This window comes from Athene cunicularia, assembly GCF_003259725.1.
Source record: "Athene cunicularia isolate RWA chromosome 2 unlocalized genomic scaffold, athCun1 chr2_part1, whole genome shotgun sequence".
Lineage (NCBI taxonomy): Eukaryota > Metazoa > Chordata > Aves > Strigiformes > Strigidae > Athene > Athene cunicularia.
In genome coordinates, this window is record NW_020799095.1 from 136,856,588 (window position 1) to 136,880,261 (window position 23,674).

The 23,674-nt window shown below is 33.7% G+C and overlaps 1 protein-coding gene across 1 annotated transcript in view; it reads right to left on the reverse strand.

Annotated features, from left to right (window-relative positions):
• The window catches only part of CSMD3 (CUB and Sushi multiple domains 3), a 622,514-nt gene that overhangs the window by 489,019 nt on the left and 109,821 nt on the right, over positions 1-23,674 (reverse strand). The window contains exon 5 of the mRNA XM_026841511.1: positions 14,294-14,501. Coding sequence (XP_026697312.1) covers positions 14,294-14,501 — 208 coding nt within the window. The remainder of the gene's footprint in view (positions 1-14,293; positions 14,502-23,674) is intronic.

A 23,674-nucleotide genomic window follows, 5' to 3' on the forward strand; every position in this document is an offset into this window, starting at 1 on the left:
TTTTTTTTTTTTTTTTTTTTTTTTTTTTTTTTTTAATATGAGATATATAAACCAGATATAGAATATAATACCAAAGGATATATCGTAAGAAATCCATGGGTTTTATTTCTTGATTGATGTAATGTAAATAAATTTATATATACACCAGATATTTGATACAGTACCTCTACACCGCCCCTTTTTTTTTTTTTTGTCTATTTGATGCAGTACCATAAAAAATACCTTTTTTTTTAATATTTATTTTATTTTATTTTTACCTGGTTGTGATATTATTCTCCCCATTGGCAGATACCAGTGGCACACTGCTTCTAACACTGATTTCTTTCAGCGTTAATTGAAGACTTCAGTTTGTTCCTACATCTTTTCTAATGGTAGATAGATATACATAATCTCTTGTATGACCCAATTGGTTCTCATTAGCTGTTTTTTAGTCTGAACACCATGCCAGATACTCCTATCATGAATTATCAGCCACTAAAATTTAAATCTATCCAATGTTTCAGGATGCAGCTGAAGGAAAATTAGAGACTAGAAATACAGGGTATGTTGCAAAGCACTATGGACCTCTCTGTGTAAATTCAGCTAGGGAATTGCAACCACCAGGTTCATTTTTACCTTTTTACCTGCATCAGTAACAAGCTTTGCAAAAGGTAAGGGGAATAGACATGCTAAATAGATGAGGCTTTAATTTAACTTGGATTGCATTAGTTTCTAAACAGCAACAATACTTGAAGTCACAAATCTGGGGATTTAAGCTTTATTTCTATGTATTGAATCTTTCTAGAACAGAATAGTAAAGTGTGCTGCTCTGCTTCACAGTTTTGGGGACTCTGTCCAAAGTCACCCAAAGCAAATGGAATGGCAGCATTCCAATGTATGGCTATAAATACCTAATGCATAGATTATGGTAATAAAAATCTCCAGGACATTCAGCAAAGCTATAGTTTCATGGTTAGCAAAATTTTCGGTATAAACATAACTTTCAACCAGATAGTTTAAATCCATTAACACAGTTGTGGAAGGTCTTGCTAGCAGATTCATTTGTAATTCAAAACTGAATGAAAAAATAACTCTAAGGACTGTTAGCCTTTGCTGCTATCATAACCATCTCTCATTTCTCTCCCACAGGAGCTGAACTCTGCTTTTAATTGCATTCAACTCTGTAGCACTTCCTTAATTCCCTTTTAAGGAAAATACCCCTTATTATAACTAACTATGGGAAAAAAAACAAACAAACAAACAAAACCAAAACCAAGACATAAACCTCAAAAATAACCAAAATACAAACAACCAAAGATGCCTGCATTTTGGGATTGAATCTGAAATTCTCTAAATTATACAGAATTGCAAAGTTTTGTTAAGAAGTTGGAAGCTTCAGTTCAAGGGTAGTTGCTGGGTTGTTTTTTGAAAGGCATGGTGTCAGCTATTAAACAGAAATTAAGCCTTATTGCAACAGTCTCACCTAATCTTTAACTTAACTATGGTCTTGCTCAGCAAACAGAGATGATGGTAAAAGTATCAGGTATCCTCTGACATAAAAAATAATGGGGAAAAGAAGTTGTGTAACTGTGCAATATATCCACATGAAAGATGCTGGCACCTGTGTTATATGCTTCAAGGATGAGAGAATATGTACTACACAGCAGGTAGGTTTTTTGCTGATTCAAATATACCAGTGTCCCATGTTACAAGTCTGGGTAAAGCAAAGGCTGACCGAGACATGTGAAGGCTCCAGAAACTTACTGTATCTTACACAGAAAGATCAAAAAAGTTTACTTATCCAAGAAAGGCTAGGAGTTCACTTAATCAAGATATATAAATATCTTAATAAGTTTTTTAATGGGGGGAAGCAAAGTCCAATAAGAATTCCTAATTGGTTGGAAAAAGAAACCAGACAAAAATTACATTTAAAGTATTGCTCATGTCTTAATATTGATTATGATTAAACATTAGACAATTCCATGTGAAATACTAGATTCCATATCTGCTGGAGCCTTAAATAATGACTTGGAAACTTTAGGTTTCCTTATCACTAGCCTTAAATGAAGGCAGAATATTTTTATAACATAAACTGAAAAGTTCTGAACTTCAGCCCTCAAAATGTTTTACAGAGGCAAAACTACTACTCCTGATACATTTCATTTATAATAATTTCTTTGGTTTATATAAATCATGCAAAAATCTCTTACTGGCATGACTGGAATTATAATATCCTGTATAATACCCATCACATCCTTGGTGGTATCTAAGAATATATGCACTGATGTGTTAGATCAGAAATACGCCAAGACTAATATTTTATTTTTGACAATAAGTAGTGACAGATAATTCACCAGGATTGTCAGAAACTGTTATTGTACAGAATTAGATTCATCCCTTCATTCATCTTCAGTTTCCAGCAACTTTATGGATTGCAGGCTTCTTGAATGGAGCCTTTTAAACAGGCCTTCATGTTTAATACCATTTGATAAATTTTCCTTTTATGACTTTCTGATCCATTTTTCAATCTATTAATAATTTTTCTATCTATAACAACACATGCCAATAACTTTCACAACTTAATTCTGTATGCTACAGAAAAGTTCTACCTTTTGTTTTAAATCTTATGCCTGATAAATCATTGAGCGTCCCTATTTATTTTAGTGTAAGAAATGAAGAATGAATGTTCCATATTTACCTGACATGCAATATTCATAATTTTATGAATGTTTCATATCCTTTCTCATGGACTTATTTTCAAGATTTAAAAGATTTAGCCTATTTTGTTCCTCTCCCTATAGATTCTTTTCCATATCTGTTTCCATCTTTTTTCCCTTTTCTGTTCTGTTTCTCATGTTATTATGCCCATCTTGACATAGGGTATCAGAATATTAATGTGGTTCAGGAATTAGGTCACAGGAGACTTACATTTAACTTTCAAACGTTTATATTTTTAAAATATACTTAATTTACCCTCAGGTTTTCAAAATAATTAAAATCCATTGTATTTAATTAGAAACACCTAAAACTGTTAACCTTAAAAACAGTTTAAAAGTTTATGGGATAAAATATTTATTAAAATTGACACAATTTCAGCAGGCTTTTTTAACTTGGGGGGGGGTGAGAATAAGTAATTTGTTCAAGGTTCATTTTTGAAGCTCTAGATTGATGCATTTTGGAGTTTTTTTCACTTGCATGACCTATTGTATGCAGAATAAATAAACATAAAGTATGCATATATGAATGGCTTATTTTCTTTTTTACTGATGGTTCTGTCATGACCAGGAAGCTCTGGGTTGTGACCAGTCACCTGCATGTTGGATGGCATGTAATTATCCAAAATTGCTGTGACACTGGTTTGACACTGTGTCAATCCTGAATAAAAAGAAATGGCATTAGCAGGTTCATAGAACGCTTAATGTTTTGCTTTAGTTACTGGTTCATTTTACAAGTGATTTTGCAACCTACATCACCTCAAGAGATTTTCACAGGCAAATCAGATGGACAATCACAAAAAGAAGCATCAGCATCTGAAGTTCTGAGTAGTCTGTAGGCCCCATGTAAGTAATGTTTTATCTTTTTGTCAGGATTTATTTACTAACACAAAGGGTTTCATACATATATTCAAAATACTACACTTTTAGCTGTTGTGGCCTGAGACATAAAAGATGGAATTATGAATGTATATAAATTACCCAATGTACAAAACATATTTTTAATATTTTAATACATATTTTAATACAGAATCTAGAAACAAGATTGATTTGGTATTGTTGGCAGGAATGACTGTTCTCCCATAGCCTGCCACTTTTCTGAGTAAACACAGTCCATGGCAGGGACTCAGAAAATGTGACAAGGAAGTGTGAAATTTTAATTACTCTGGAATAGCAAATAAAAAAATTTCATTTTTTGATTTTGGGTTGTTTTTTGCTTTATGGTTTGTCTGTGGGTTGTATTTCTTTTCTTGTTTTGAGATTTATGTTTTCCTCTGCTTTATGTGTAATATCATTTCCCCCATCATACAACTCCTGCAGCATAAAATATGGCTCTTTCAGCCTTACCTGAGAGTTCAGTCACTGATGTTTCAGTCAAGATAAGAGCAATCAGACTCCCTCTGTAGCCCAGCAAGTGCCATACTCAGACAATAGTAAATGACCACATCAGAACAAGTACAGTATTCTGCTGGAGTAAGCACAGTGAGTGTTCCCTGTTAAATTCACAAGCCATCTTCCTATCTATATTTTTTCCAGAAACTGCTGAGTCAGGGAGTCCAGATTTTTTTACACTTGTTTTGTTTTATTATTGATTGTGCTTTTCAAGTATTCATTAGTAAAATCCCCTAGGTCAAGATTATTATTTATTTTTCTACTAAACACAGTTATAGATAAACAGCAGTGGAAGCACTCTGGGCTGCTCCATCCACAGAGAGGTAAAGAGGGCCATGGAAGCAAAAGCACATACGTCAGTAAATATTTGTGCAAGAAGGATGGTGGAAAAACCTGAGTACTCTTCTACCATATAATGATTCATGAGAAATATTTTTCAGTTTGTTTCTTAATACTGGTAAGACTTTGGGAATTAATCTAATATAATTCTATCTCAGTTGAGAAGAATGTAAGAAGCCCATGCAAACTGCCCATTTGAAACTGCTGGTGGATATCTGTTTGACTTCAGATGAGAATAACTTCATACATATTAGAAAGTACCTTTAAGAATAATGAAAACTTGTATCTTTGTATAAGGCTTACAAATGTTCACTTTTGCAGTACTCATGAACATAGGAAAGGTAAGAAAATAGGAGAAGATTCAGAAATGTTTCTTGAAGAGAAGTGCATTTAACCACAAGGATATACTACTTCTTACAACAACAACAATTAAATACTGCCTTCCTACCTTAATCAAAATAAAATATTTTACACCATCACAGGAAAGCAATAAACTAAGGATACAATGCAAAAATATAAAGGAAATCAACTAACTCTGTGAAGTCTCTGCACATAAGTGAAAAAAAAAAAAAAAAAAAAAAAGGAAATACTTGTATGAATACTATAATTCAATCTACAGTAGCTGAGAGGAAAACAGCTTTTTTTTTTTTGTTGTTTTTTGTTTTACAATAAAATGTTGCTACTCCTTTAAGAACTAGTCTTCCACTTCCTATGTGCCTCACTGTCCTCTTCAACTCTTGCATTACCTAATACAGGAGAAAAAAAGTTTTTATCTGTATCCTGGTGCAGTTCCTTTGTGACTATGTAAATGCCTGAACAAACACGAGGTAGGGGGCGATATGTAAATAAGAGTGGGAACATATTTTTACAAAAGCTATATGACTTTGTGACCAGGTAAGGTGTTAATTTGTATCATCATGAGTCAAGGTGACTCAGTGACTACATTTGACTCCATGCCTGATTCAAGTACACACTGTAATTTAATAAACAGTAGTCTCACCCAGACTCGACTCTATTATATATTAACAAATCACATGTCCCAAACAAGCTTTAGCTTATTGTAATCTAGAGGAAGATGGGATGAGTCATGACTCTGGTCATGTACATACCCCTGTAAGATCAGTGGGCCAATATGAGCCAGGGGAAGGAAGGACTCCAACATGATTCAATGTATCTTCAACATGAGCTAGGACTGGCCAGATCAGCCAACCTGCCCGGAGGAAAGGTCATACCACTGCCTATCATGAGGAAGGAAGAGATCACAGGGGATGTTTGGAGATAATAAATTCTTGTGTGTTCATTCTGACTGTAAGCAATGATTTCCAAACTAGAAAAAAAACCCACAACTTTTTCCCCCACAAGGACCTTCAGGCATTGAAGAAGGTTCCCCACACAGGTTGTGCAGTCTCTGTCTTTGGAGGCTTTCAAGACCAGTCTGGATAAATCTTGTCTCTAATCTGCCTGAAAAATTTGAGACATGTTTGTGCACTCCACTTTGAAGTACAACAGGTGAAATGCTGAACTGCCATGCACAAAATCAGTCCTCAAAGGCAAAACCAAAAGGACAGAAATACCTTACTTCCATGGAAACTTTTTTGTTTCAAAGATTAACTGCTTCATTTCTGTTCTCAGTCCTTCAGAAAAAGAGGATGAAAACTATAATGCACAATGCATGGATTATGAAAGACTCAGATAATACTTCTAGCATTAGCATTCCTCCTACTCCTGACTTTCTGCTTACCTTGTTCTACAGATAAGCATTATCTCTGTTATCTTCTGTTCCCTGTTTTAGAATGGGAGAAGGACTTAGACACTCAAAAACTTGGCTGCATTTTGCAGTTACATCTATATTATTCTCAGTTAAATCCAATAAAAATATAATTCTATCCACTATCAGCAAACACTCAATCACTTTTCATAAAGTTTTTATGACTGCACTTGTTTGCCATTCTAAGTGAATAATTTTAACCACAACATTTTTCTGAAGGCTTTTTTCTGGTGTTAAGCAGTACCCATTTTGCAACTATTCTTTAAATTTGAACTCGGTTTTCAGGTTACAAACCACCTATCATCTGGGCTGTTTAACAACCTTATTAGGATTATATTACTCATAACCATCACTCTCCTGAGTTTTTCCTCTGAGCGTTAAGCACAGATTTAAAAACTTTGTATAATACCTAGTGAGAAAACAGTAATAATATCTAAGGCAGTGTCAACAGTCTTCATTAATAAAAATAAACAATTATACTTGTTACTTTCTAATTTGAAATTATTTTTCAGGAAAGGAATTGCCAGGTCTGAGGTGGGTTTTTTTCTCCCATTTTAATCTCTAATCATGAGCACCTCTGCTTCTTGTCTTGTCTGTTTTGTGTTTTTCTCCAACACATTATTTATTTTAATTGGTACTTGTATTACCAAGGTGTGATTGTCTATCCTTGTGCTGTCACATTTATATCAGGCAGATGTTTTCCTCTATAACCTTATATATGAGCATCACACTGGATGGCTGTGTAAATCAAATAACTGCTTTGTTACAAAGATACAACTGAGAACCTATTGTGTTAATGCATACATCTGTTGTAGGCTAATCATCAACAATAGTGTACTTAATTTTTAAATGCTTCCTGAAGGATAATTTATGTTTTAACTGAATTAGCAATTAAAAATTACCATATAGATATCTAACATGAATTAACTGCATCTTTCTGTCAAAAAAAAAACAACAACAACCCCCCCCTTTTCTGTAATAACTATCATTTGTCTGCTCATCCTCACTTTGCTTTTAATTAGCACTAGTTGATGTATTCTTCGCTAATATTGCTTACAAGTTCTACAAAGCACTGAATTTTTATAATTTTGTTCTCTCATAGCACTAGTAAAATGGGATTAAGAGTCAGGAAATACTAATTTTCTCCACCATTAAATTGCAAATGACATCAAAGGCATGGAAAATGACACATAAGATGCCATGTGTATTTTAGAAAAAGTACTGTTGAGGAATATGAGAGTAAGAGACTTTGTATTCTAGATACTGCAGGAGGCCTATAGTGCTAAAACCAGTTGTCCCAAGGAATGTTCCCAGGGCATCAGGCCATGAATGCAGAGTGGCACTACCTAAGGCTCCTCTAGATTGAACGGGCAACATTCAGGTTGGGTGGCATTTGGACAAAATTTCCTCTGGGCCCTTCTTTATTTTTCTAAGATTTTTTTTTTTTTTTCTGTTCTTAGTGCTCAAAATATCTGAGGTAATGTATTGTTGTTATGTGTATTGTAAACCTCCAGGGTGATGTTTTTCCAATATGGTATAAAGGCTACAAGCATGTGAAAATGTGTGATGCTATCTAAATGCATAGTGCCATCCTGGAACAGTCATCAAGGACTACATTGGGAAGAATGAAGACAAGCCTGCCATCAGAGGTGGAACCTAAAACACACTGTTTCCACAACTGTATCTGATTCAGTCTCAGGGAGAGGGGAATCTTGAGGAAAACAGATCCTTACACAACATTGATGACCAAATATCCAAAACTTGAGAGGGAAGTGTTGAGCTGAGTTATTTCACAGTGATGAGAAAGCAACAGACTGTTATGTTTCATTACTTCAGAGAACTGATTAAAATTATAAAAAGGAAGATAATTTGTATATATAGGGATGAATGCAAGGGAAGATGATACAACTTCTGTAGAGGAAAGCTATGATTGACACATCAGTTAAGGTTATTTTAAGGAATACACAGTTCTGTGGGTAACAGAAAACTCCCTGATGCTGACAGATTGGATCTTTTAAAAAAATCACATCTGGTACTTTCCAGAGAGTCTTGAAGAGTGACCCCTGAGGTATGAATAATTAACAAAAGAAAGATCTATTTACAGCTGTTTAACACATGATTTTGAGGCAAATGTTGGTTCAAGAAGTTCCTAAATCACTAACTACAGAAGCCGGGAGCCTATACAAGCAGAAAGAGCACACCATATCATCCTGGTATCTACTCCTTGCCTAAGCAACTGTTATTGCTACTATCAGATGCTGAACTACGAACATAAACATTTACCAATCCAAAATTACTATTGTTAATGAAGTTCAAATGCTACTGTAATAGCATAATACAGCATCACCAAACCTTTTTTTTTTTTTTTTCCTCTGTGAAATTTATTTAATTTAGAGGTAAATTATCTTTAGTTTAGTTAACATAAAATTTATTCCATATGAATAATTAAGCATATTGTGTGTCTATAAAACACTGTATATTACTTGTCTAACCACTTTCTGAATATACTAGTAATATTGTAAAACTTCATTAACAAAGTTTTTAAGCTTGGATTCAGAAAAAAAGCAGCAAATGGAACATTACAACAACACTTGACGTTAAAAGGTAATTATCTTCTTACAAAATGTGAAAGATGATCTACTGTGAAACTCAAGAAAGCTGTGTTTAAAAACACTGATACTTTTTATTTAGGACTAGATGTTTTCCCATATTTTTATTTGAGCTTCCATTATTCATAAATTATCACTTTTTTTTTTTTTTTTTTTTTTTTTTTTTTAAATGAGAAATGGCTTCAAAAGACTCTTATGGGGAAATTATGGTTGCCATAAATTTGCAATGAATAAAGTGTGCTCATTAAATTGTCCTTAGCTATGCTATACAGAAGAGTAAACAAATTAAGTTCAAAATATTAAATAAATGAATGGCAATACATCATATCCATTAAAAAGTTCATCAGGAATGTTCCCAGGTCAAGGATAGACCCCAATTCATAAGAAACAAATTCTGATTTAGCAGCCCAAAGACACACATTTTTGTGGTTTTATTCTTTCTCATCCATACAATCTGTAAGGGAGTCTTAAGTTAACAGGCTATTTTGAAGAAGCTTATTAAAAGGATCAAAAGACTTTTACATATCTCAGACAAAATATTTTAAAACTGGATGTTTTTCTGTTGCATCTAAGTTAAAGAAAATATTTTTTCACAGAATGAAATTTCATTCTCCACATAATATTTAAAATGCATGCAAAGGGAGTGTTTCTGTTGGAAAAAAAAAATGCACAAAATCACTGTTGCAAGGGAGAAAGTAATTTTGTTAGCCACTGCTCTCAGCTATTTTAACACAATTGAAAACATAAAAAAGTGCCTATGATTACACAAACACAAATTTAATTCATTATATATCATTTTACATTGTATCTAGTTTTATACAGGAAAAAAATATAATTTGGCTAAAATCAGAAACAGTCATGATCTAGACAACGCAATACTTCAATTTACTATGGAAAATTCTAAGACTCCTTTACATTTTAGGAAACTTAGATAGAAAATATTTTGAAATATCCAAGAATACAGTATCAGTATGAGAGAAATAAGGTGAGTTATTTTGTTTTGAAAGGAGTAATTACATCATATTTAAAATTTGTCCTTGATAAGAGTACTTTGGTGTCCTACTATTTTGTATGAACATGCCAGTGGTAGGTGAAATTTTAAAATACTACACCAAGATTTTCTTAGAAGAACACTTCTACCCACAGAGAACACAGCTAAAATTTTCTTTTCTTTTTGTCATTGTAAAAATGAAGTACATTTTTCACAAAACATTTGAGACAATGCTAGACTCTCAAACACTTTCACATTAATGCACATCTTCATGTTAACAAATAATAATTTACATAATGTGTTCTTTAAAAAGAAATTGTGATCCTTTTTCAGACTACAGCAGTTCTCTGAATTAGAGCTCCAAGCACATACTTTATGACAACCATTATTTTCTATGACTTTCCAGTCTATCCACCAAAAATGTATCAGATAATTCAAGACTAATTATAATTTCAAGTTCAATCAGTCTAATACTTTTGCTGCTGCCTTTTTTTTTTTTTTTTTTTTTTTTTTTTTTTTTTTTTTTCCAAATTCCTCAAACAGGTAGGAGGGAAAATTGTCAACTTGTTTTTCAACACCAGCTAAATTAAGCTGGTAATCAGGAATAGAACATACAGATTTTATGTCTGTGTAGGACAGTATGAAATATATACTTTCCATCCTCACTCGCTCTCATCAGGAGACTGCTCTAAGCACATCTTTCACAGAGAATTCTGGGAAGGATTTTCTACCACTTTGTCTATACAATTTAACTAGACTCTTAATACTTGTCTTAACAATTCAGACTATAGTACATGCTGGAATCCAGGATAACCACATCAAAGCAGCATAGAGAATCATCTCAGTTTTCTGCCCAGTGATTATTTAATATTCCATTAAAAATGACCACCAACAAAATAAGAGACTGAAACGTTCCAACGAAAGTATGTTAGAGGCAAGCATTAGAAAACCCTTACATTGAACACTCAGAATACTCAGAATATTAAACTCTGAACCTCCATATGCTGGCTAAATTATCCAATGACATTGCTATTTCTTTCACCAATGAATATCTCAAACTTTAACTTTTCACTTAGGCACAAAGGAACGTTTCACTAGATCTCATTTATTTTCAGGTTTTTGTTTTGTTAAGAAAAAATGGGGAAAATAATTTCCTGAAACTAAGAATTTTCTCTTAGTTTCACTTCCAAAATAAAAAATAAATAATTAAATAAATAAAAACAAAAAAAACACAACCCAACAACAACAACAAAAAAAACCCCAACCTTATTCAATTCAATTTACCAAACATCAGAATCAGCCCTTGACATCAGACAACAAAAATCCTGAAAGCGATCTATGGAATTTTTTCCCATTACTTAAATGAAAATGGCCTCTCAGATTTTCTTAAAGGAAAGACTTGACATAACTAAAATATTATAATGCTGACTGGAAGACTATGGAAATTTAGCACATAATAAAGAATTCCAAGTTTTCTCTCATGGATAACCCCATATCTACTTGATGTATATTCTAGCTCATTGTTTTACTTAGAAACAAAAAGGAGGGAGATTTTGTTACACAGCAGATGTGCAGAAGAAAAGTTTGAGGTTCTTTTAAACCAATAGGTGTAAAAGTCACGTAAAACAGCAAAATGTCTAAGAAGTTATTTTATAATACTACCTACTATCCAGATCAACCTATATTGTTTAGTAATTTTACGAATATATATAATATTTGTTTTCCAGAATGAAAGATCAGGAACCTGGTTTTAGGTTTAGAAGTATACTTCTGTGTAGACTTTATAAACTAAGATATCTCCAATTAAACCTCAAGCTATAGTCTAAGGGAATATAAAGTATTACCACTGTAAATCTAATCAACAAATTGTTCTTAATTAAGCTTTCCAAATCTATTTTTCCTAACATATGGGGGGAATACTTTTGCATAATTGAATACATCAGTCTAATTTAGGGAATGTAAATGACAAACTAAAAAAAGAATATGCTTTCAATCTGCTTCTTTACATTAGCAATTATTTAATTAACATTGTAATTTTTTTGTTTTGTAAACAAATGAGAATTTCCATATATAAATTAATCTTATTATATTGTTTAAATATAGCCAAGGCCTTTTGCAGGAAAAAACCTAAATCATTGTTTGAAGCTCATGACTGAATACATAAAACACACTCAAGAACAACTGAATGCACATTTAGCTATTCAAGTGATTCACACTGTCTATATGTAAATGGTGTTACCTCACTAACAATTATTATAAATTATTGTTTTAAAATTATTTTAGCTGACAGCTAGTTCAAAAGATTTCAGTTTAACAGCTTGAAAAACTCAATGGCAATCAAGAAATATTCAAATATATGTAATTAATTGTGTAGGTGGCAGTATGAACTAACTCAAATTATGAAATACTATTTGCTAAAGCTGAGAGTGTATAGGTTTCTACAGTACCCTAAGTAGTAAGGAATATTACACATAACCATCACTTGTAGAAACTGAGACTGATGTTTTCAAAAATGTAATTATCTAATTTGGGATATTTTCTTATTATAAAATTTAAAATTATATAGGTAATTTTGCCTATGTTTTGTTTGGGGGAGGGGGGGGTTTGTATTCATAATAAGAAACAAGACTCTACTGACTTTAATGTGGCTAGCCAATCACTTCTTGTATCACCTGTTGTTCAAATGCCTGTCTGTTGTGCAGAACACTCATAATGCTTTATGAACCAGTTAAGAGATTAAGATTTTACAGGAGAACATCACTATTATTTATGGCTTTGTATATGTCCTCTTTGTGAACCAATAGTATATTTAAACCAACAGAACAAACACAAGGATCTGTCATATTCATGTTTCTTCAGTAGTGCCATCCCACATTACCATAAAACCACCAGACCAGAAAACCACAGGATGTATCTGTGAGAGATGAGAAGCCAGGCCTGCGAGAAACTAAGAAAAACAGCCTGAATAAGCAAAAGTTGAGGCTGGTCAAAGAAATGCCTCAAACACAAAACTATGAGTCACAGGGTGGGCAGTGTGGTGGTCGAAGCTGATAAGGCTTCCCCAATACACAAGATGCATCTGGAGGAGGGAGCCCTGTGGAGATGGGACGGCTCTCCTCTGGGGCACCTGGGCAGATTTCAAGGGCCATGTGTCCGGTGAATGAACTTTGTTTCATTATCCATGAAATGCATATTGAAGTTAACACCCCTCAATATGCTAACGAGGGCTGTCATGATCATGCTAATTACATCATCCCATGAAACACCTTACCCCTCCCCGTACATGGGATACGTAGGTCTGTGGGTCAACCTAGGGGACGGACCCAAGGAAAGTGGGTATAAATCAAAGGGGGGGAGGAAGAAAGGAGGGGTCCTGGAGAGACCAGCGAAGAGAAGATGGATGCCAGTGAAAAAGACAGCTGCCTCCTGGAACCCTCGCCAGCAGGATCAGTGCAGGAACCCAGACAGGTGATCTGTATTTCCCCATTCCCTCTATCTCCCTTTTTCCATTAAGAAATGCAAGGCATATTGTATTGCTCGCCACAACTTGTTATATACTTAGCCAATTATCGTGTGTTCAATTAGTGCATTGTAGGTAGTTAATAAATGCTTGGACTTGGAGAATTGTTGTCCGCTCCAGTTAGGGATTTGCGAATCTGTCACTTGTCTCCCTCGCCTGAGCGGGATGTGACAGTATCATTTATTATTTCTACTTAACTAAACTTGATCTTGAAAGGGATTGTTTATTCTTTTGTTTCTTCTACTTGTTTTACACAAAACACTGAGATTAAGAATCGCAGAAGCCAGCTCAGCAAAAATATCATTACTACTGTTAAGTCAACAAACATAAAATAGTCTCTACTCATAGTCTATTCTGAATAAAACCAAAATTAAAAAGTGCTGTGGCTATTCAGTTCAAGATGTTGTATCTCACAAATCAGGATATAAATTTCTGAAGAAGCATAATACCATCCATACATCTCACTAGCACATTATTTAGTGAGACCATATATACAGATCTCTGTGCAGAAACTCCTCCAGAGAGAACCTGTGACCAACCGGCGTGACCAATGCTACTTTCCCCCACTCTGTGCTGAAAGGACTCCATGGTATTCACTTTCGGACATTATGAAACTCCCTGAAGGCTCCACCAGTCTTTATCAGTACAACAGTCCATTCCATTCTGTTTCTAAATATTTAGTACAATAATATTCTAATTTTTTAATACAATAATAGCTAGAATGGTTAGACCTGCACACAATGAGGTGAATGAATCTACAGTGCTTTTCATCTTGATGCTATTTTCTTAGAATATATTTGGAAATTATTTTACAGCTGCAATTAGAATATCAACATTTATGCCATAGTAACAATGATTACTTCTTTGTTTGTTTTCAGCAAGACTATCTATTGATAAATGGAAAAGGAACAAGTTATCCTTCCACATTTCGTCATACTTTTTTTTTTTTTTACCACATTAAAATTGAAATAGTTGGCTTACCATATTGTAGGTGGTTCAGAACCTTCTACTTCCAAATAATCATATTTTTCTTCCATTTGGAAATCTGTAAATATGAGCGAAATAGTATCACCAGGCTCTGCTACAATTGTCCATGTGCACTCTGCATTATTATGATATTCATTAGGAAAGTTGGGGCTTGAGATGATACCACTGGATCCTCTCATAGTTCCTCCACAAGCATCCTCAGCTGTTGAAAAAAAAAAATAAAATAAAAAAAAAAAAATCATTAAAATCACCCCTTAGAAATGTACACTTACTTGTTGAGAATATATATTTATTTTTTTTTTAAGGTGAACAATTAAGGTTTTTTAACATGTTAGAGTTGGAATGCTACTGCAAAGTTCAAGTGTTAATAAGTAATGGCTTCAGATTTCAATTATTTAAAAATTATTATACTAGTGCCAGCACATATTTTTACAATCTACTATTTATCATTTTCATTAGCACCACTCTACAATGGCATGCAAAAATTTCATTTTTGCTTTAATGAAAAATGTTCTCATGAAGCAAGTTGAGTTTAATCCCTATCGTATGCGGTCTGACACATGATGTCAGCAGTTGCATGATACTGAGAAAATGTTATTATATTTTATTTTAGTGAACATCTAGTGATGTTTAAGTTTGTTCTCCAAAATTCTTTTTCCAATTTTCAAACAGCTGATCTGTTTTCAAACAAACACCATTCATGGATGGTTTCCCAAATGTCAGATGCAAGATGCTTTCAGGGTTAAGATGCTTACATCAGTCATTTTAATGAGTGTAAGTTTTAACAGATCAAGTATTTAAAATTTGATCATAAGGATACATTTTTAGGGATATGTGAATAATAGTGACATTATTTGACCAATTATTTATTGACGACAAATATACCAATAAACCCCTAAAAAGGACAGATGCTCAGAGGAGATGGGCAATGGTGATGTGCCCAATAAAGTTCTGGGAATAATGCTGACTGAGAAGAGCTCTTGTGAAGACTCTTGACACTTATCTCAACACAAAGCGGACCAGAGGGTGGCCTTTGTTTTAGATAAACAGCTATTAAAAGTTGAGTGGATTAACTGGTGGTAAAAATGTTTCTTCCTGAGTTCATTAAGAGCATGAATGTCTCCCTGAGTTAGTTGAACCAGCATGGGGGAGAGAATATTTGGCTCAGCCCAACACAGAGTATAAAAGCTAGGCAACTAACAAAAGAACTTCAAAGAAAGCAACAGGTTAGAGATGTTCTTCAACCCATGTATTCCTTCCAGCACCTGGGATGCCCAATGTTGTGATGGTGGGCATACTATAGATACCTGTAATAGGAATCACATTGGTATTGTGATAAAATTGTATATTGTGATTGCTATATATTTTGCTAAGTGTAACCTACACTTGTTATGCAATACATTTTGTATCACTCTGCTAAATTAGAAGTCCTGTGTAACATCAACTATCTTTAAATAACTAAATGTGATATTAAACATCACATCCTCCACATGTGGCATATCTGAAAGAACCTGGTCAGAGAATATTTAACAATAATATTTTATATAACAATAATGTTCTATATAACAATAATGTTCTATTTTCTAACATACAATCTTATGCTGAATAAACTTGGCAAATATTAGAGATTTATCAAATCAGTTCCAATACCAACAGAACTAATTCTATGAGAAATTCTGAAACGAGTGATGTTGTGTATCTTCTATCTTAATGGTACATATATGTCTAATAAGTAAAAAACTGGTTTTGAGGATCTCATGTCAAAATTTTTTCTGTGAGCTAATAAAACTGATTGTGAAGGTAGTGCTATTACTTTCAGAAATGGAATTATCTTTCAAAGAACTTACATGGAAATATCATGTTATTAGATGGAAATACCATATTACATTACTTATTCAGTTTATTATCCAAATGTTTGAAACATACCTGAAAAGCAAATTTTGTTTCTGCTTAATTAGAGTGCTAACATGAATAAAATTTGCCCTGAAGCCTGAAAACCCAGTCAATATTGCTGAAAAAATAATAAGCATTAAAAAAAATAATAATTTTGAGTAATATAGCATTACAGAAAAAAGCTTTAAATAATTATGACACATGTAATGGCTTATATCTAATGGAAAGAAAAAATTTAATGTCTGTAAGAAACCTCTTCCTTACAGTAGTTCAGGAGCTTAAAATACTGGACTTTATCTCTTCAAAATTCTGTTAAATTATTATATGTCCAGATAGATGTTTTACTAAAGTAAAAACATATATTGGATTTAATCTTACTAATTAGACAGTGCACTTAGCATCCAGTAAATACAATGAAACTGAGGAACCTCACCACTTCACAGGTTCAAGTTCTTTACTGTGAAAGAAATAAAAAAATATAAAAAAGGTAATAATGAAGTTTTGTTTTCATGCATTAAGGACACTGGGGAGAATAATTTTTAACTGTTATTTCACAGAAGTAAAATGTCCATTAAGACAATGGATAATATACTGGTTCAATGATTTTGAAGAACCTGTATATTGATTTTTTAAAATATTGCTTGAAAAGCATTTCAAGTACTGATTCTTATAGGTAAATTTTCATAGCTAAATTATGGAATCTTATGCAAACCAGAAAGACAAATTTTAGCATATGAAACAGCTTTTTAGCTCATGTAAAGATAAAAGCAGAAAACTAGATGTATCATGCAAGACTAAAGACTTTGTAATAGCTTTCTCAGACTCAAAAATAGAAGAGCTTTTGAAAAATACTGTACTATAGAACTAATTTTTTTGGTTTTTGCTTTTCACAAATGAATTATAGAGAAACCTATCCTAGTTCCTAGGAATATAAACCACTGTTCACTAAAAAAAAAAGTTGTTGTACTCTACCAATACTTAAAAGAATAGTGACTGTGTTTAAAAACACAAGCTGTGTAAATGAGCATGTCCCCTATGCTGAGCCACATCTGTTTAGAGATTTTTGCCAAAATGTAGTTTTGCTACCATCAGGAAAATGGCCCAGATAAATCATGATGTATTTTGTTTTGGTTCATGTAGCAAATTTGGTACAAACAAAATTAATACTAACTACATTTAAGTGCTGTAAATACAACCAAGAGCACACCAGATATCCTCTTAGCTTCTGTAATGCAAGCATTAGCCCAATAAATAACAGAATTACTGTGATGTGTTCCTATATTCCTCCACCTACAATATCATTTGCTTGAGATTTATTTGCTTCCAGTCTTGCAGTTAGATTGTCATAGGTAAAAGTTTACATCTGAGAGAAGGTGAACAAGTCATTAATCCCCATGAAAATGTTTGGTGCCTTAACTTGTGAAGTCACTGGAAAAAGGAGTTGATCTTTGAGTAAACTGACAAACACTGAAGTTGACAGCAGTTCTACCATTGACTTCATAGTGCCTAAGAGCCTGAGTAATAAAAGAAAATGTAATAATTGTTTCTCTGCAATACACTTTTACCACCTGTACTTCTATCACATTGAAACAGCGTAACTGCTTAGATATCAGTTATAAAACATCACAAACAAAAGAATAACTGGTAAGAGAACATTTCTGAAGACCAACAGTGGCCTATCTTCACCAATGCACAACAACTCCAATTATGATATGTGAACGAGGAAGAAAGAGAGAAAAGATAAACTTTGCAGTGATCTCTGTATAGACCCTTGAGAATCTCACTGCCCTTCCACAACTTTCTGAATTACCTCTGTTAAACCACTGAGGTAGGAGTCCTCAAAGACACTTAAGTGCTTAACACTACAATCACTGAAATCAAAATGTAATATCTAACCAGTACTTAAGCACCTAAATGCCTTGAAAGAATTGTGTATCTGTCCCTCTTCTTTTAATTTTCAGTTACCAAATATGGAGAAAAACATTCAAAGGAATGGTGACAAGACAATACTTTTGGGTTAAGACTCAATAGAATCTGACATGCAATTACAAATACATAGATAGCATTGATGGTATCTTTTGAAAAAAAAAAAAAAATCTACTTTTAAAATTCCTACCCCATATTTTTAAATTAAAATTATTTTGTCACATACTGGGAAAATGTATCTAACCTACAAACTTGCAAATGTGATATGAAGGCATAAATGCAAAAAATACACATACTGCCAAGACATCATTTTTCCAAACATACTTCTCTGATCTTAACCATATGCTGGAAGGGGAAGATTTTTCAAAGTGATAGGCAAGTGTGGACTTGGCTTAGATTTTCAAGGTATTATGAATTCAAATGAAGATCTGTATTTGAATATACATAAGGGCTTTTATGCAGAGGGAGTATCAGTGCTATTATGATGTGAGTGATGATTCTGAGAGTACAAAGGTTTTGAGGGTTTGGGGGTTTTTTTGCTTTTTGTGGGCATAGACCAGTTTTTATTTTATAGATACATGCAGCTTTTTTTTTTTTTCTTAAATTATGGCTGAATGCCTAAAAAAATTAATGTGAAATGTCTATACATATAAATAATTTTTAGTGAAAATTAATTTAAGAATTTATATTTTATATTTTATTTTCTAATCATCTTCCTCGTTTGCTGTTCACTGTTCCTTTTTCATAATAAATTTTAAAAATATGTTTCTCTAGTTAGTCTTATTTAATTTAATTTTCTGCTTATTCTTGTAGGTTTCAGTGATATTCAAAATAATGTTACATAAATATTGAACTGTAATTTTCAAGAAGATAGATGATCAAAGAAAGGCAATGTTATCATTGATTTATAGACCATGCAAATTCATGGATTTCAGTAAGAATTCAGTAAGATTACATGGTAGATCAAGCTTTAATCTGGCATACAGTGTATCAGGTCATCTTATCTATCTAGATATTTATAGTGGGCAGAACATTTAAATTTAAGTGCATAACTCGACTCATCACAAAGTAAAAGACATCTGTTATCTACTCTTGAAAATGATACAAGGAAAAATAGTATAGCAACTTTCCAAGTTTAAACAACGATCTTTATAATAGCCAATAAAATTTCTGAGCAAGCTGAACCACTTTTGAAGAAATCCATCATGAAAACCTGGGAGGACCTGCAGTGATCCCTCTACGCTTTCTTCTTATCTACACAGACTATGAAATTCATGGCAGAGTCTTCACAGCATAGGTCAGGTACAACCCCAGACATAGTGTTGTCCGCTCTTCCAAATTTTAGTCTTATTTCAGACAAATTAACTGAGCAATCTAAAGGAATCAGTACTCTATCATCCCCTTTTAAGAATTTTACAGTCATATTAATTATTGCTCTTAAATATACACATTGATGAAGATCACAAAAGACCCTGACATTAGAAAGCAATTTTAAAAGAAACTCCAGTGCTCTTCAAAATATTTTAATATAGGCAAACACATAACACTAACTACTGATTCCATTAGTGTGATGGAAAACTACATATTTCTGCATAGCAAACACACGCACAGATGCATGTGTATACACAAACTCCAAACATCTACAGAATTTTATTTGGGGCTCAAATGCTGCCTTTAATATTAGTATCTCACTGTCAAGATTTCTGACGGGCAAATGAAGAAAACAGGGAGCCTGAGAAATGTCACTCTCACCCCATAGTTATAATACGTTAAAAATAAATTTTCTACTTACATGCATAAAATAATTATGTGGAAATTGAAGCATAAATCTAAGCATTTTCAGATGTTTCTGAAAGAAAAGTATTGCTTTTTATGTCCTTCTGAAACAGCTTATGATTATTTGATGCAATAAAATAGAATTAAAATTAATTATGCAGATAATATTTTTTTATATTTTTCCAAAACCACAAACCTTTAGCTGTAATCTCGATTCTGACAGGGAAAAAAAAAAAAAAAAAAAAAAAAAAGTTATAAAATTCTACCAGTGGTTTCTATTTAAATAAGATTTTTAATCAACTGCCTTCATATTCCAAGTAAAGGGTAAAGAAAATGAGATTACCTTCTCCATGTAGTCATGAGAAAGCAAATATTATTGTCTATTAAAGAAGCAGCACACTATCTTATCTATAACTGAAGTCATACAAACATTTCTGAATCAGAGGTAGTTTCTTTCTCAAAGACCTTGTTTCTTTTCACTACTTCTGAAAGTTTGTCAGAGGTTAGGTATAAATAAATACATAAATAGATAAATAAATAATCAATCTCGCCCAGATAGCAGCCCACCTGATCACTGTTTAGGGAGGTGTTTTTATATTTTCAATAGGCACTCATTATCAATGTTTTAAAATATGTCTATAGCAATTATGTAGAATTATTTCCCCCTTTATAGCTCTGTATTTTTATACACTCAGATTGTTTTTACAGAGCACATCACTGAGAAACAGCTTCATAACACTTTTCAACTTAATTTTCCACTAGTCTGGATTTGCTGGTTTATCCATCAGCAACTTTCACAAATTTCCAATGTCACACTTGGACAGTGTCTACTCCAATGCTATTTTATACATTCCAGTTTTGCAATTTTCTGCACATCCTATACTGCTTTCATAAAAACCAACATAGAATGTGCTGCTTATTAAGTTTATTCATTGGCTGTGCTACAGACAACAGCAGAAAGGAAACTATATCAGATGAAGTCAAAAGCCCCTTAAAAAGTCTAAAAACTCTTGTATCATCCGATTATGAAATCTGCAAATTAACACAGTAACAGATTACATAGACAGTCACAAAAAATATCTTTAAGAAGCTCCACAGGCAATGCCATTTTCTAGCAGAGTTCCCTCTGCTCCCTCCTTTGCACAAACTACAACACATACTCCTTTTGTTCCTTCCCTACCTTTCTTGGAGGTTGTACACATCTGTTGCAGGACTCCAGCTTGCCATCTGTTCTGCTATGACTCCGTGATTTTAATGTCATTGATCTACAGTTGCATATGAATTTACAGTTCCTACGTTTCCTATGCTCCCTGTGTTTGTGTATAGGCACTTGAGATGTGTCTCTGGTCACTCTCTCAAAAAGAGTTCAAGAAAATCCCCCACTGTCCTGCCTCATGCATGCTTCCCCCCATCCCCTGTTCCCTGATAAACCTGAAAGATTTGCTCAGCAACCTTGATAACCTAGTTTAAAGACCTCCTCACTAGGTTAGTAAACCTCTTGATAATGGTGCTTTTGACTTAGTCTCGATAATCTAATGCTCAGAGTCAGAGAATAAATGAACGGGTGTTTCAAGTATAGAGAACAGCATATGTAGTATAATACATATTACATTTATTTTCATTTCATATTCTCACATATTCTAAAAAGTCCAATATATTGAAAGATTTAATTCTTTAATTTATTCTTTAATTTAATAAGAAACATCTATGTGTTGGCTTTTTCTATAAACCTGCAATAATAAAAAACTCCAGCCTTTCCTCATAATTTATCCACAGAATAACCTTACAAGTTTCAGAAACTTAAACTGAATGATTGCAAAGCATCCATGAACTGAAAATCTTTAAGGATAGCTTTGTAGAAGATTTGTCATTAATGTCTTAAATAAAATTCTTCCAGCTTTTGAGGAGAGGGACATAAAACATTTCTTGAGGACATATGGAAGTCTTATTTTCTACAACTTTGTGATTTGTAAAACTCACAGATTTTAAATTCCGAGTAAACTCAAGGATGATTGTAAATTGACATAATTCACATCCTCAAATCCTTCACTTTGCACCTGTATGCTCAGTGTAGCTGTAAAATTTATACAGATTTGACACCCAGAAAAAAAAAAAAAAATCAAATAATAGTATATGTAACTAAAAAGGTGAGGAAGCTCAGGAGCTTAAATGGTGCTCTAGAAGTTAAATGGAATAAATTGCCTTCTAACCTGCCTCTTTTGAGTTAGAACCACAAAAATTGGCTGTGTCATGGGAAAAACACAATCGACACCCACACCACTTGTGCCTACCTGTACTGGGCAAAATCGGCAGGGGACCCGTGTGGAAGGAGGCCGTGAACTACCCTGTGTCCGTCACAGCCAGTTCCAGCCAGCCATGCAACAAAGGGCGCTGACCCACCACCTCACAAAATGGGTGTCACAGAGGAACCGCCACGGGGCACAGGTGGAGACACAACCTGGGACTCAGGAGGAAAAGGTAGGTGCATGTGAGAACGCACCAAAGACTGTACGGGAAGGAGGTCCCAAAGGGAGTGCACCCCCTGGAGAAATGCTGGAGCAAAGGATAAGAGTGGGAGACTAGGATGAGGGAAAGAGGAAACCAGAAGGTGCTGTGACCTCACACCTCCCCCCGCCACGCTCCACCCGCGGGGCTGAGGCTGAGGGGCAGCAGAAGCAAGTGGAGTGGAGACCGGAGCGGGAGCAGGGGTCTGCAGTGAGGTTGAGGCAAGTAAAGCAGAAGGAAAGGTCTTTTCCCTGTGTTAAACGTTTTGTCTTCTTTTTTTTTTTTTTTCACAAATCCTGAATTAGTAATCGAATGTTTGTGTTAACTGCCAATAAATTAGAGTTCTGAGATCCTGAGTTGCTTGATTTTCCCTAAGTAAATGTCATCTTATGGGTGTGATGTGAGTTGAGTTCTTCTGAAGGGTTATTGATAGGAAAAGTAACTGGTTTCTAGTAAATGCTGAACGGTGATTTATTTATCTATAAAGAAGGAAGGAAAAATGTTAACATAGGAAAAATCTTGGCATATAAAACAAATATTTGGGCTTTTTTTTACAAAAAAAAAAAAAACAAACATGGAAAGTGTGCAGTCTGCTGAATTCAAATATTAGAAGTTGTTTGGCTAAAAATTTACACAGGTAGTTATTTTTTTTTTTAATTATCTGTTTTTCTTGACTAAGAACTAGAAATTTGATGGATTAACTCACAAGTATGTTTAAGAAAGTAAGATAACTCACCAATCTGTACATCAGCAAACTGCTCTGTTACTGCTGTTTTCCAGAAAGAGAATGAAATACATTTTTTTCTCACATAAAAATGAACATTGGGGAGTGTAAAGAACTGAAGGAAGTAATGCCTCAAACATTCATTGACACAGAAAACCTCAAGGACAATCTGTGGCCTTTGTGATTAGTCTAAGGAATGTCACCCAAGGGAGCAAGAGTGTATTGAAGTATGCACCCCCACTCCCTAGCAGTTGTATTGACAACATACTTTGATAAGTCTCAAAGGGTGGAAACATGGAATGAGTGAAACCAAATGTTTCCCATCAAGCACAAGGACTACGAATCACTGGCTCCACTGCGTAATCCCAATACTATGTGACTAAACCAGACACCATGCATGCCTTGTTAATGACTTCATGCCTTCGACACTGAAGAAATGAAAAGAACTGATAAGAGGTGAGCATTTCTGCCCCAGGAACTGGATGATTATTCCAGAAGCATGAAGTCAGCAAAATTCTGTGAAGTGAGAAAAAAACAAAATATGCTAATCA